The sequence below is a fragment of the Pogoniulus pusillus genome, chromosome 12 (assembly GCF_015220805.1).
Source record: "Pogoniulus pusillus isolate bPogPus1 chromosome 12, bPogPus1.pri, whole genome shotgun sequence".
Lineage (NCBI taxonomy): Eukaryota > Metazoa > Chordata > Aves > Piciformes > Lybiidae > Pogoniulus > Pogoniulus pusillus.
In genome coordinates, this window is record NC_087275.1 from 2,357,875 (window position 1) to 2,371,051 (window position 13,177).

Consider the following 13,177-nt stretch of genomic DNA (forward strand, 5'->3'; position numbering starts at 1 on the left):
TGACAACAACTTCCTAACAACATCCAGCCTAGACCTGCTCTGGCACAACTTCAGACTCTGTCCCCTTGTTCTGTTGCTGTTTGCCTGGCAGCAGAGCCCAACCCCACCTGGCTACAGCCTCCCTTCAGGTAGCTGCAGACAGCAATGAGCTCTGCCCTGAGCCTCCTCTGCTGCAGGCTGCACACCCCCAGCTCCCTCAGCCTCTCCTCTCAGGGCTCTGCTCCAGGCCCCTCCCCAGCCTTGCTGCCCTTCTCTGGACACCTTCCAGCACCTCAACATCTCTCTTGAATGGAGGGGCTGCCAGCCTTATTCCTCTCCGTGCCAGCAGCCCTGTGTTGGCAGCCACAGCCAGCCTGCTCATCCTGTTTCTCTGTTCTCAGAGAGCAAGCTGCGTGTGGCTACGAACGAGAGCTCCGTGGAGATTGCCGTCGGTGCTGACACAGCCATCGAGTGCAGAATCACGGCTGCCCACAACCACTCTCAGTTTGCTGTTACCTGGTACCTCCTGCCTCCTCCAGGAGATGCAGTCCCCTTGCAAATCCTAAGGGCTGACCACAGCAGCACGCTGGAATACGGAGCCACGTTCAGCTCTCCTGCACAGAAGTCTCGGTTCCTGAGCCAGAGAGAATCCAGCTCCGTTTTCTGCCTGCGGATCCTCTCTGCCAACGCCGAGGACCAGGGCAGGTACCACTGTGTGGTGGAGGAGTGGCTCTGGCTGGGCGATGGCTGGTACCAACTCGGAGAGGGAGTGTCGGGCAGGACCCTGTCGCTGTTAGGCGCTGTTAGCATGCTGACTGTTCCCAAAGTTGAGGAAATGGACTTACAGAATCCAATATGGATTGTAAATGTAAGACATTTAATACACAAATCAGAAGGCTTTTTATACTATTACAGGATTACATGTCGATTTCTAATTGGTCCATGCAATACATTTTTGTGGTTTAAAGCATAATCATTAGTAGATACAAAAAGGTATTTTTATAAGCAGTACGTGTGCTCATATATCAAACCCTACATTTCCAGATGTGCAGATCCTTTGTTCTATGGTATATTCATGACTGATTCATTACTTGTTTTACTTTGCACAGCTGTATCACAAGGACGCAACATCCTCAGGCCAACTCTGCTTTTTTTCATAGAAAGCACGAAGCGGACACAGTGTCCTTGGGCTGACCGGTGTCTTACCCGCTGTGTTCCAATCGCCTACATATCGATTGCAAAGCAACAGCCCCTACAAAATTCCCCACATCTCCCCCTTTCTTTTCAAACACTGTAGCAGCGATCCGATGCATCTGCCAGGATAGACATCGGAAGATGCAGGGTCCTAAAAATAACACAACAATAACAATAAGCAATACTATTCCTACAGTTTTGATTAACTCTTTTGCCCAAGCTGAAATTCCCCATGACATTAGCCAATCATCAAAGGGGTTATGATTCGCTGTAATTCTCTCTGTATGATGCTGAAGCCAGTCTACCTTTTTATGGATTGAATCACTATGATCAGACAAGTTAAAACAACACATTCCTTCTACCTCTTCACAGCCTTTTCCTTGTACTAAAAGCAAGTAATCTATAGCTGCTCTATTTTGCAGGGTAGCCTTTCGCAAACTATTTTGATCTACTGCAAGCTGAGAAATAACACTAGTAGTAACATTAGCTTGTTTTGCTGTCCAACATGCTAATCTCTGAATGGCTGACAAGGCATGTGCTGTTCCTATAGGAGGAAACAATGCTCCAAAAACTCTTGCTGTATGAGACCAAAGTTCCACTTCATCATTACAATCAGAGGTTAACATTTCTACATTTCTACGATTTCTTAATAGAGTTGCACTACTTGCAATATGATTTCGGATAAATTCTGAAGTAGGAGTTAGCAAAGAAAGGTGACCAATGTAACATGGCCCTCCGTTACTTTCTTTTGGGATTCCAGGCCACGCTCTTCTACCACAGATCAGGAACACATTTCTAGGCAATCTTAAGGCTTTGGTAATGTTAAGGCACATACCATTTGTGTTCCAACCATAAACCGTGTCTTTAGCACAAAAATCAGAGGTACTCCAATAAGGAAAATGATAGGATGTTAGATCTGTTATTTGACGATTCGTCAGATTGTACGAGCCAAATATCAGACATCCTGACTGATTTGGCATTCTACTTCCTAACAGGTTGAACTCTTGAGGATCCCATGGTAAAGGGTCATTGAGGCTTGCAACTATTAATGCCATACAATGACTTATACTTTTTGCTGTAGAACAATCTTGATGTGTGAGAGATGAAAAGGAGGCTACCAAAGTGCGTTGATCATCAAATGGCAACCCTATCAGGCATGTTTTAAATGGGTCTGTGGCTGCTGATAAGTGTAAGCAAAAGGATGGGTTATTTGTCTCCTTTGCCCAATTCACCCAAAAGTTGTCTTCACTACCCCACCCAAGATTCTCCTGCACCACAAAAATAATTACAATAGCAGATAACCAATACATATTGTTCAACATTTAGCTCAGATCAGTTGTCTCTGGTGACGTTGTGTGCAGCTTCTAAGTCAGCGATTTCTTCTATCGCCGTTTGATCATCCTCCTTGTTTTCCTTGGTTTCAGCATGTAGCCAGGGTCGCACCCACTTGGCTGGCAACCACCGCTCTCCGTCCTCTGTAATGACACAAGCATACCCACGACCCCAAGTTATTAATCTCCATGGTCCATTCCAGGTGGCTGATGAGGGGTCCCAAGCTTGCACAGAAACGTGTGTTTCTTTTAAAGGATTGTTTTGAGTAAAATGTCTAAAGATAGGGGTTGACCCAACTTCTTGATTCGACTTTTGTGACCAGAGTTTCCAATTTAAAACATAAATGGCCTTTGAAAGAATATCGTGGGGGGAGTGGGAATGGGAAAACTCCCCCTGTCTTTGAAAAATGGCAATATATCGTTTGAGATCAGAATGCTTTCTTTCAACAATCGCCTGTCCTGTACTATTGTAAGGAATTCCAAATAAATGTTTGATATTCCAGGCTGAAAGAAACGCTTCAACAATTTGGCTTTTATAATTTGGACCATTGTCTGTCTTAATTGTTTGGGGGTTTCCTAATACAGCAAATGCCATTCTCCAATGTCGACACGTTGCTGACGCCCCTGATGATGTCATGGCAGATGCCCACAAGGCTGAACTATATGTATCTACTGTGACATGAACATATTTTAGACGTCCAAATGACGGAACAATTGTAATGTCTGTTTGAAATAACTCTCTTGCCTCAGTCCCCCTAGGATTAGTGCCTTCTGATTGTAGGGGTGAGACCTTGGCACAATCAGGACACGAGGCAATAATGCCACGAGCAGTTTGCAGAGATATAGAGAATTCCTTAGACAAACTTTTTGCAGATTGGTGAAAGAATGCATGACTTACTTGTGCTTGCTTAATTGCCTGAGTGGCTGATTTGACAGAAACAGAAGGTTCATCAGTATCATTTTGCTGGGCTCCAGCACTCACCACCTCATCGGCTTTCGCGTTTCCTTCTGACAAGAATCCAGGCAAGTTAGTATGACTACGAATATGAGTACAAAAATATAAACATTTTCTGTTTAGAATCAAATTCAACAATTGAATAATCACAGCTTCAATAACCTTGTTAGAAATGTGTCCAATAATTGACTCCTCTACTCGATTCACAACAGAAGCTACATACATAGAATCAGTAATAATATTTACAGGGATATTTACAAAGTCTTCAAACACCATTGTTACTGCTTTGAGTTCAAGGCATTGAACAGAAACTCCTTCTAGTTCTTTCACTACAGTCTTCCATTGTTTGGAAGTGTCACACCATTTAGCATAGCCATATTTGTGTGTTTTCCCAGAAGCATCAGTAAAAACTGTAACACCATTTTCAATAGGTTGTTCACATTTCAGTGCTTTCTGGTTTAACATCAATTGAGTACCAAATAAAGGAAATGCAGGATAATGATTATCAATAGATGTAGCAATCACTGCAGTAGCAAAAGAATATGACATGTTACACCATTCTTCCACCACTGATTTCATTGCAAATGGTAACACAATCTTAGTTACTTCTACCCCAAAAACATGACGTACTCTACGTTTTGCCTTTAACAGCAAGGAACCAACAAGGTCAAGTTTGTGTAACAGTGATGCATGAGGCTGACTTTTTGGAAATAACCACTCCAATAGTAGGAATGTCTTCTGATCCTGTTCCTGTCCTATTGCCAAATAGTAATCATTGTCTTGTTGGCATAAATAAACATTGATTGGCAAGGCAGTATTGTAACGATATGCTTGTAATTCAGCTATTTTGTTATTAATTTTTTCAAGTGCCTCATAGTGCTGGTTTTGCAAAACTCTAGGTTCTGCTGGATGTTTTGATCCTTTTAGCAACTCTCTAAGGGGTTCAAGATCTTTATTAGTAATCCCTATCCATTGTCTGATCCATTGCAATTCTCCTAATAATTTTTGGACATCGTTCACTGTTTCTATTTTCACATGTAGTGTAATTTTTTGAGGTCTGATTCTGCTTTCTGTCACTATCAGTCCTAGATAATTCCATGGTTCTTGGGCCTGAATCTTATCTTTTGCAATTGTCAATCCCCAGTGCTTAAGAGTCTGTGATAATGTAGTCTTTTCAGTTTCTGTTAAGGGAATGGGAGAAGCAATCAAGATATCATCCATATAATGTAATACCACGTATGTAGGGTGTGAACTCTTCCAATTTTGTAATGCTTGGTTAACATACCATTGACATATGGTTGGGCTATTACGCATTCCCTGTGGCAGAACTATCCATTCAAATCTTCTCATGGGGGCACTGTTATTCTTTGATGGTATACTAAAGGCAAATCGTTGAGTATCAGCAGGATCGAGTGGAATACTAAAGAAACAATCCTTAAGATCAATAATGTAGACAGCCCAATTAACAGGTATTGCAGCTGGAGAAGGTAGGCCTGGTTGTAACGCTCCCATTGGCGTCATTTGCTCATTAACAGCACGAAGATCGTGCAAAAATCGCCATTTTCCTGATTTTTTCTGTATAACAAAAACTGGAGTGTTCCAAGGACTAAAAGATTCTTTTATATGGCCTTTCTCTAATTGTTCATCCACAAGCTGGTTCAGGTGCTCCAATTTTTCATCAGTGAGCGGCCACTGATCAACCCACACAGGCTTATCAGTTTTCCAAGTCAGCTTAATAGTGGGAAGAGCACCTTTGTCAGTGGCCGCTATGGAAAAGGAGTAGACAAAACAAGTTGCCATTGGGAGAGTACATCTCGACCTAGCAACCATAAGGGTGTGTCCATGATTACAGGTGTTACTTTTGCAATGTTCCCCTCATTGTCTTTGATGTCCAATAACACAGCACTTTTTCTCATTTCTGCTAGTCCTGCTATTCCCAAAACCTTCTCAGATGAATTTACAATTGGCCACGCTTTTGGCCAATATGCAGCTGGCACTATAGTGACATCTGCACCCGTGTCAATCATCATCTCAGCTGTAATGGTTTTAGGGGTGATCTGAGTATCGGGATGGATAATGGTAACAGAACGTGTAGGTTTGTTGTTAGTTATCACCTCAGAGAAAGCTATTAGTGGCTCTGTAGACCCAAACCCTCCTGTTCCTCTGATTTTAGGTGTTGAATGTGGTACACAGGCTTTGAAAGGAATCAATTGTGCTATCTTACTGCCTTTTGGAATGGTAATTGGTGGTGTAAAAACATTAACCATAATGTGAATAACTCCTGTGAAGTCACTATCGATTAATCCTGGTTGTACAAAAATTCCAGTTCTTGTAGCTGAAGATCTTCCTATTAGCAAGGCAGAAAGTCCATACCCTAATGGTCCTTTACTGGTAGTAGGGATTAGTGTAACCTCCTGTGTTGTGATTGTTATTGTTTCACTTACGACCAAATCGAGGCCAGCGCTTCCTCTGGTGGCGGCGAGTAGATCGTCGAGGCAGCCTCCGTTGTGGGGGGTCCGGTCGCTTAAGATGAGGTCTGAGCCGCGCCCCCCACGCGGCCTCCCCCGTTTCCCTGCTGGGGCACAAGAGGTGTTCCATCCTTCTTAAATCGGGATTTGCAGTCTGATGCTCTGTGTCCGAACTTGTCACACTTGTTGCAGGTACCTGCGAATGGAGAACTCATCGACGATACTTGGTTAGTAACAGCCTTAATTGTAGGACAATGCTTTTTAAAATGTCCCGTCTGTCCACATTTAAAACATACAGGATTTGAGCCCTTGTCCCCCTTTCCTTGTGGCGAGCATTTGGACAATGCAGCTGCTAATGCAGAGGCATGAATTCGAGCCTTTTCCTTCTCTTCTTCCATCGGGGCTCGAGAACATTGTTCTACCATTTGCAGTAAAGAAGCAGCAGGGGGTAAAGTGGCAATTAACCTCCGACAGGCAGCATTGGCATTTTGCATAGCAATCTCTTTTACCAATGTCTCTTTCATGTTGGCTGGAATGTCAGGTGCCATTTCAACACCTTCTGTAATTCTGTCAACAAATGCCATAAATGACTCATTATCTTTCTGTTTAATTTGCAAGTATGGTTGTTTTGGAGTGCCGACCTGTGGCAAACTGGCGAAAGCTTCAAGGGCAGCCACTTTGCTTTGAGCCAGAATTCGCAAGTCTAGCGCAGCTTGCCGCTGTGGGTCAACGTACTGACCGTTCCCCATCAATTGCTCTAGGGAGGCCACCCGTAAGGGATCTCCGTGCGGCAGTGTCAAGTTATCAAGCTGTTTCTGCTCTAATCTTTCCTGCCACTTGTTAACAAACATCATATAACTCGTAGGTCCCAGCATCAGTTCAAACAGATGTTTAATGTCTGTGGGTATTAGTGTCTGATGTTTTATAAATGTTTCCATCTGTCTTCTGACCAGTCGATTGTCTATTCCATAATCTAAAATTGCTTTCTGTATTTTGGCAACTGTGGTCCAGTCTATAGGCTGCCAGTTTCTCTGTCCATTATTATCAATAGTTACTGGTGCAGCTGTAAACTGAAAATCCCCAGTAATTTCAGCATTGGTTACAACTCCCTTCCACCGGTTTGACATGTCAAAGTTGGGATCTTTTGGAATGTAATCAGAATTTCTCTGTTTAGGAGTCTCCTTTGACTTTTCCTCATTCGCCTTCCCTCTCCACCACTTCCAGACATCATCCACCATTCCACTTGCTGAATCCTCTTTCCTTTTATACTGAGGATACAATGCAAACCAATCTGCAAGCTTTCTCTTATCCTCCGCAGACAGTCTCGCTTCTGAACCATACTTAGACCGCAAATACCAATCGCCCTCCTCTATGTTCATTTCACCATCTCTGATACTTTGTAACACCCGTTGACGAACCCCTTCCACTGACATTTTACCATCTGTATTTTTCTCTTCAGTAACAGCAGCAGGGTGAACACAATTACCAGACTCAATCTTTGTTAATTGTTTCTCAACATTTTTCAGACCTTCAACAATAGACTTATGTGCCTTGCGATAACTCTCTTTAACCACCCTTGATTTGGAACCTTTATCCAACCGTTGCATCTCATTCAATAGTTTAGTCATTGCATCTGCCTGCTCATGTAAAAGAGTCTTTAACTCCTCTTCCTCAGGAGGCAGAGGGACAGTTGCAGGATCTATTTGCGGAGCTGATGGTACCGCTTGTCCCACTTCCATAGGCTCGGGGACTTGTGAACCTCCCGCTCCCTTATCGGGGTCCCAATCAGGAATGAGATAATCGTAAGGACCTTGGGTAGCAGGGCAAACAGTTTTCGTCTCAGTTTTTATCTCAGTTTTTGTCTCCGCGGCAGTTTTTGTCTCCGCCCCCGATCCCGATGTTACTTTATTTTTAGCGTCTTTCAAGATGGTCTGAATTATTGCTTCAACTTCTGCCTCCGCTCCTATTTTTTGTACTAAGAGACTGATCTGTCGATAGGTTGAAGCAAGTCTTTTTGCTTCTTTATTATCAGTCTGGACAGATTCCCATATTTCCTCCCCTATACGCTTCCACGTCTCGTCTTTAAAAACTTGTGCAGTTTCCTTGAGTAAGCCTCTACGGCGTGCCCAAGACAACAAATCTGTCACTAGAGCCCGATCCAGCGGGTCTCCAGCTTTCTGTCCAAATTTCAACAAGGCTTCAACAGAAGCTTTTTCTATTCCCGGGGCCGTATTCCCCATTCCGCGCCTTTTCCCTGCTCAAGGCAGCCGACTCACCCGCTGAGTCGAAAATCCGTGGTACCACTCACGCCTCTCTCGGACGTCCGGCCGCAGCCGCCGCGGAATTTCTTTTCTTTTTCCCCGCTTTGCAGTCAGCTCAGCTCTCTTCCCGGGTATCAGGTCTCTTGCTGATCACGTCGGGGGTCACCAGATGTCGCTGTTAGGCGCTGTTAGCATGCTGACTGTTCCCAAAGTTGAGGAAATGGACTTACAGAATCCAATATGGATTGTAAATGTAAGACATTTAATACACAAATCAGAAGGCTTTTTATACTATTACAGGATTACATGTCGATTTCTAATTGGTCCATGCAATACATTTTTGTGGTTTAAAGCATAATCATTAGTAGATACAAAAAGGTATTTTTATAAGCAGTACGTGTGCTCATATATCAAACCCTACATTTCCAGATGTGCAGATCCTTTGTTCTATGGTATATTCATGACTGATTCATTACTTGTTTTACTTTGCACAGCTGTATCACAAGGACGCAACATCCTCAGGCCAACTCTGCTTTTTTTCATAGAAAGCACGAAGCGGACACAGTGTCCTTGGGCTGACCGGTGTCTTACCCGCTGTGTTCCAATCGCCTACATATCGATTGCAAAGCAACAGCCCCTACAAAATTCCCCACAGGACCCTGCTGCAGTTCAAGCCCACAGGTGAGCAGGCAGTTGTCCCCTGCATAGCTGCCTCTGCAGAAAGTTGAATCGATGCACGCTGGAGCCTCCACTATGCCTCCCCTAAGACAGCAGGGCTTAGGAGAAGCAGTGGCAGTGGCAGTGCTGGAACTGCTCAGCCATTGAAAGGCTTTCAGATCTTTTCCAGATCTCGAGGTGTGGCCTGAGCAGTGCTGGGCACAGGGGTACAAGAACCTCCCTTGTCCTGCTGCCCACACTGCTCCTGAGCCAGCCCAGGATGCCATTGGCTCTGCTGCCCACCTGGGCACACTGCTGCCTCCTCTGCAGCTCATCTCTGCCAGCACCTCCAGCTCCCTCTCTGCCTGGCTGCTCTCAGCCACTCTGGCCCCAGCCTGTAGAGCTGCTTGGGGTTGTTGTGGCCAAAGTGCAGAACCCTGCACTTGGCCTTGTTCAGTCTCATCCCATTGGCCTCTGCCCACCCATGCAGCCTGGCCAGGTCCCTCTGCAGGGCTCTGCTACCTTCCAACAGCTCCACAGCTGCTCCTAGCTTGGTGTCATCTGCAAACTTACTGATGCTGGGCTCAAAAATCAAATCCTGTTGCACCCAGCTGAGAGAACACTGCAGTTCTCCTGCCTTCAGCTCTGTAGCTGCCGTGCCCAAAGCCAGCCTGGATGCCTAAGTGTGGTTATAGCTTCTGCAGCAATTGCCAGTGCTGACTGACGTGGAAGATCTTGGTGCAAGCTGCAGAGCCTTCTCTTGTGCTTGCTACTGGCACAGGCAGGTGTGGAGCACATTCTCGTGCCTCTACACCTTCAGCAGAGCTAATCTAGGTTTAATTGCACAGGGAAGGACTGACAGTGCTTTATCTCCCTGCTGTTTTGTTCCTGCTGCTGTCTGTCACAGCTCTCTCTAGCACTCAGATTTCTCCTTCATCAGCTCCCTCTGTCTCTTGCTACCCAATACTGGTGGAGGAACCGTCGCTAAAATTGCTCAGTGACTGCTGGAAAATTCTCCTCCAGGCTTTGCCTCCCTCTCTTTTTCCTCTCTTTTCCTTGCCAGTTGATTTTCCTGCTTTTCACAAGATCCAAGAGATCAGCTGGGTGGCATTGTGGTGTGTGTGTTTCTCCAGCAACAGAGGTACACCCCTTTGCCTCATCAATGGCAGTGTCCTGGGGGGTAATCATAGAATCATAGAATCAACCAGGTTGGAAGAGATCCTCCAAGATCATCCACTCCAACCTAGCACCCAGCCCTATCCAATCAACCAGACCATGGCACTAAGTGCCCCAGCCAGTCTTTTCTTGAAGACCTCCAGGGACGGTGCCTCCACCACCTCCCTGGGCAGCCCATTCCAATGCCAATCACTCTCTCTGACAAGAACTTCCTAACAACATCCAGCCTAGACCTACCCTGGCACAACTTGAGACTGTGTCCCCTTGTTCTATTGCTGGTTACCTGGGAGAAGAGGCCACCCCCCACCTGGCTACAATGTCCTTTCAGGTAGTTGTAGACAGTAATAAGATCACCCCTGAGCCTCCTCTGCTGCCCTTTAGGATACCTCCCTATTACTACAGAGCCATTTGTGTAGTGGAGGCTTTTCCCTGCTTTCCTACAGGAGAGAAATGCTACTTCCATCTACATGAATGGGGCCTGGAGCTTCCAAGGTAGAGAGGTTAAAGCCAATTTCACAGGCAAGAATAGTTCCTGAGGTCAGTTTGTCCCCAGGGTCACACCTAGGGGCTGCTCTGTCACACACCCACCAGGCTGTCTGCATCCCCCAAGGATGCTTCAAATTAGCACACAGGGTGGCTCTGCAAGTGTAAAACATCTGATGCACATGGGGCTTGGGTAAAGAAGACAGTTGAGGAGCAACACTGTGAGAGCCCTCCAACACAAGAAGGACATGGAACTGTTGGAGCCAGTCCAGAGGAGGCCATCAAGATGCTCAGAGGGCTGCAGCAGCTCTGCTGTGAGGACAGGCTACAAGAGTTGGGGCTCTGCAGCCTGGAGAAGAGAAGACTTCAAGAAGACCTTAGAGTGGCCTTCCAGTGTCTAAAGGGGGCTAGAGGAAGGCTGAGGAGGGACTATTGACAAGGTCAAGGGGGAATGGTTTTGAACTGGCAGAGGGGAGATTGAAACTGGATGTTAGGAAAGGGTTGTTTGCAGTGAGGGTGGTGAGACACTGGCACAGGTTGTCCAGGGAGGTTGTGGAGCACAGAATCACCCAACGTGATCACAGATCATGTTGGGTGATTCTGTGCTCCACAACCTCCCTGGAGGTGTTCAAGGTCAGGTTGGATGAGTCCTTGAGCAACCTGTTCTAGTGGGAGGTGTCCCTGCCTATGGCAGGAGGTTGGAACTGGATGATGCTTGAGGTCCTTTCCAACCTAAACTGTTCTGTGATTCTGTGAGATGGATAAAGCAGACCCAGAGGAGTTCCTATGACCCTCCTTGATAGCCCAGGTGCATCTGAGGTCACTTTGTGGTGTTGAAGCTGTCTCAAGCGAGGAGATTTTTGGTGGCCACAATTAAACAGTGGCCAGGGCAAAAATGGAGAGGCTGCAAATGAGACCTTTTCAGCTAACATGGGACTGATCAATCATGGTTAAGTACTCAGAGGGTTCACCAGCAGTACTGTCAGCCTCCACCTCACCTGGAGAGCTGTCCTGTAGGAGCTGCCAGGAGCAGGGTTCACAGCTGCCTACAGTGAGGCATGGCTGAAATAAGATAGCAAAGCCACAGAAGCAAGGAGGGGTAGGTGGCTGTGTGAGACAGGGACCTCCTTGATCTGATTTCCTCTGCTTTCCTCTTGTCCATCCTTGTTCAGTGGTGCAGCCTCTGATGCACTTCTACCTCACCCTGCCATCACTGGTGCCTAGCCAGGTGCCAGGATGTGAAGGGTGCATGGCTTCTCCTCACTGAGCCCAGGCTGGAATAGGTTAACTGAAGAGTCATGCTGTTTCACCAGGGAAATTTCAGCTGAACAAGATGGGTCTCTCTCTCTGACCTCCCAGCACAAGAAATTGAAGCAAATTACCTGTTTTCTTTCTCCCTTCTCCTCAGGTAGGCTGTATGATTTTTAAAAATGGGGTAGCTGTTGAGAACTGAAGGCAAACTGCTAAGAGGATAACCTATGGAAACAGTAGGAGAGAGACTCTAACTACCCTTGGGGCCTCATGGGTTTTTTTGCTCTCTTTTTTCCTCCAGAGTCGACTGCTTTGTCTAGGATCTGCTCCTCCCCAGCGCTGCTGAACGTCATCCTGTACTTACCACTGGCTCTGATCCTTCTCCTGGCCCTTGCTGCCTTCTGCTGCTACTTCAAGTTCAGAAAAAACAAGAAGGGCAACATCACAGGGAATGAGGTCATGGAACTGCAAGGGGCTGGAGGGGCCAAGAAAACTTAGCTGGGCAGTAAGAGCAGATGGAACTGTGAGGAGCAGAGCTGGACAGCTGAGGAGGACCAACTGCTTGGAGGGAGATGCTTTGTATTATTTTGTCATAGAATTATAGAATCAACCAGGTTGGAAGAGAGCTCCAGGCTCATCCAGCTCAACCTAGCACCCAGCCTGGGCCAAGCAGCCAGACCATGGCACTAAGTGCCCCAGCCAGGCTTGGCTTCAACACCTCCAGGCACAGCCACTCCACCACCTCCCTGGGCAGCCCATTCCAATGCCAATCACTCTCTCTGACAGCAACTTCCTAACAACATCCATCCTAGACCTCCCCTGGCACAACTTGAGACTGTGTCCCCTTGTTCTGGTGCTGCTTGCCTGGCAGCAGAGCCCAACCCCACCTGGTTACAGCCTCCCTTCAGGTAGTTGTAGACAGCAATGAGCTCTGCCCTGAGCCTCCTCTGCTGCAGGCTGCACACCCCCAGCTCCCTCAGCCTCTCCTCATAGGAAAGCTCCTCCAATTCCAGTATTTTACTTTCCATGCAGCTATAAAAGCTGCCAACCTGTACCCCAAGAAACTAGGAAATGCTTCAATCCCTTTCTCCTTAAGAAGCACATTTAGCACAAGTTTGAAGTGTGCTGCTGGCTTCCCTGCTCAGCCACCTCCATCTGTGCTGGCTGGCTCTGTCAGCCTCAGCCTTTGCCTTCAGCTTGTGTTTTCGGAACTTCATGTGGTTTTCCCTTAGCTGCCTTGCCAACAGCTGTCTCTGCTGTGGCCAGAGCACTCAGAGCCACACATGGGGGTCTCTGCAGAGGTTCCCCCCTGCCTTGGAGGTGACATCCCGTTGCCATGTCCCAGCAGGACGTTTGGTTTGGTGTGAAGGTGTGACAGCACGGTTCTGCTGGCACTCTGCTCACCAGCAGTAGGATTCTCTC

The 13,177-nt window shown here is 46.5% G+C and overlaps 2 protein-coding genes across 7 annotated transcripts in view; one reads left to right on the forward strand and one right to left on the reverse strand.

The window, feature by feature from the left end:
* Positions 1-12,253, forward strand: part of CD101 (CD101 molecule) — a 30,376-nt gene extending 18,123 nt beyond the window's left edge. Inside the window, exons 7-10 of the mRNA XM_064152202.1 lie at positions 381-847; positions 6,120-6,154; positions 8,817-8,869; positions 12,057-12,253. Of these exons, the coding sequence (XP_064008272.1) occupies positions 381-847; positions 6,120-6,154; positions 8,817-8,869; positions 12,057-12,253 (752 nt within the window). The remainder of the gene's footprint in view (positions 1-380; positions 848-6,119; positions 6,155-8,816; positions 8,870-12,056) is intronic.
* Positions 836-8,197, reverse strand: LOC135180073 (uncharacterized). 6 transcript variants are annotated; one of them, XM_064152270.1, is made up of 2 exons: positions 5,904-8,197; positions 836-2,648 (listed from the first exon to the last, which is right to left on the reverse strand). In XM_064152270.1, the coding sequence occupies exon 1, from the start codon at positions 8,165-8,167 to the stop codon at positions 5,984-5,986; it is 2,184 nt and encodes a 727-aa protein (XP_064008340.1). In that variant the 5' UTR covers positions 8,168-8,197; the 3' UTR covers positions 836-2,648; positions 5,904-5,983. The 6 variants fall into 6 exon arrangements, with proteins under 6 accessions (XP_064008340.1, XP_064008339.1, XP_064008338.1 ...); XM_064152269.1 differs by having other exon boundaries at positions 836-3,512; XM_064152268.1 differs by having other exon boundaries at positions 836-3,541.
* Positions 12,254-13,177: the final 924 nt, after the last annotated feature.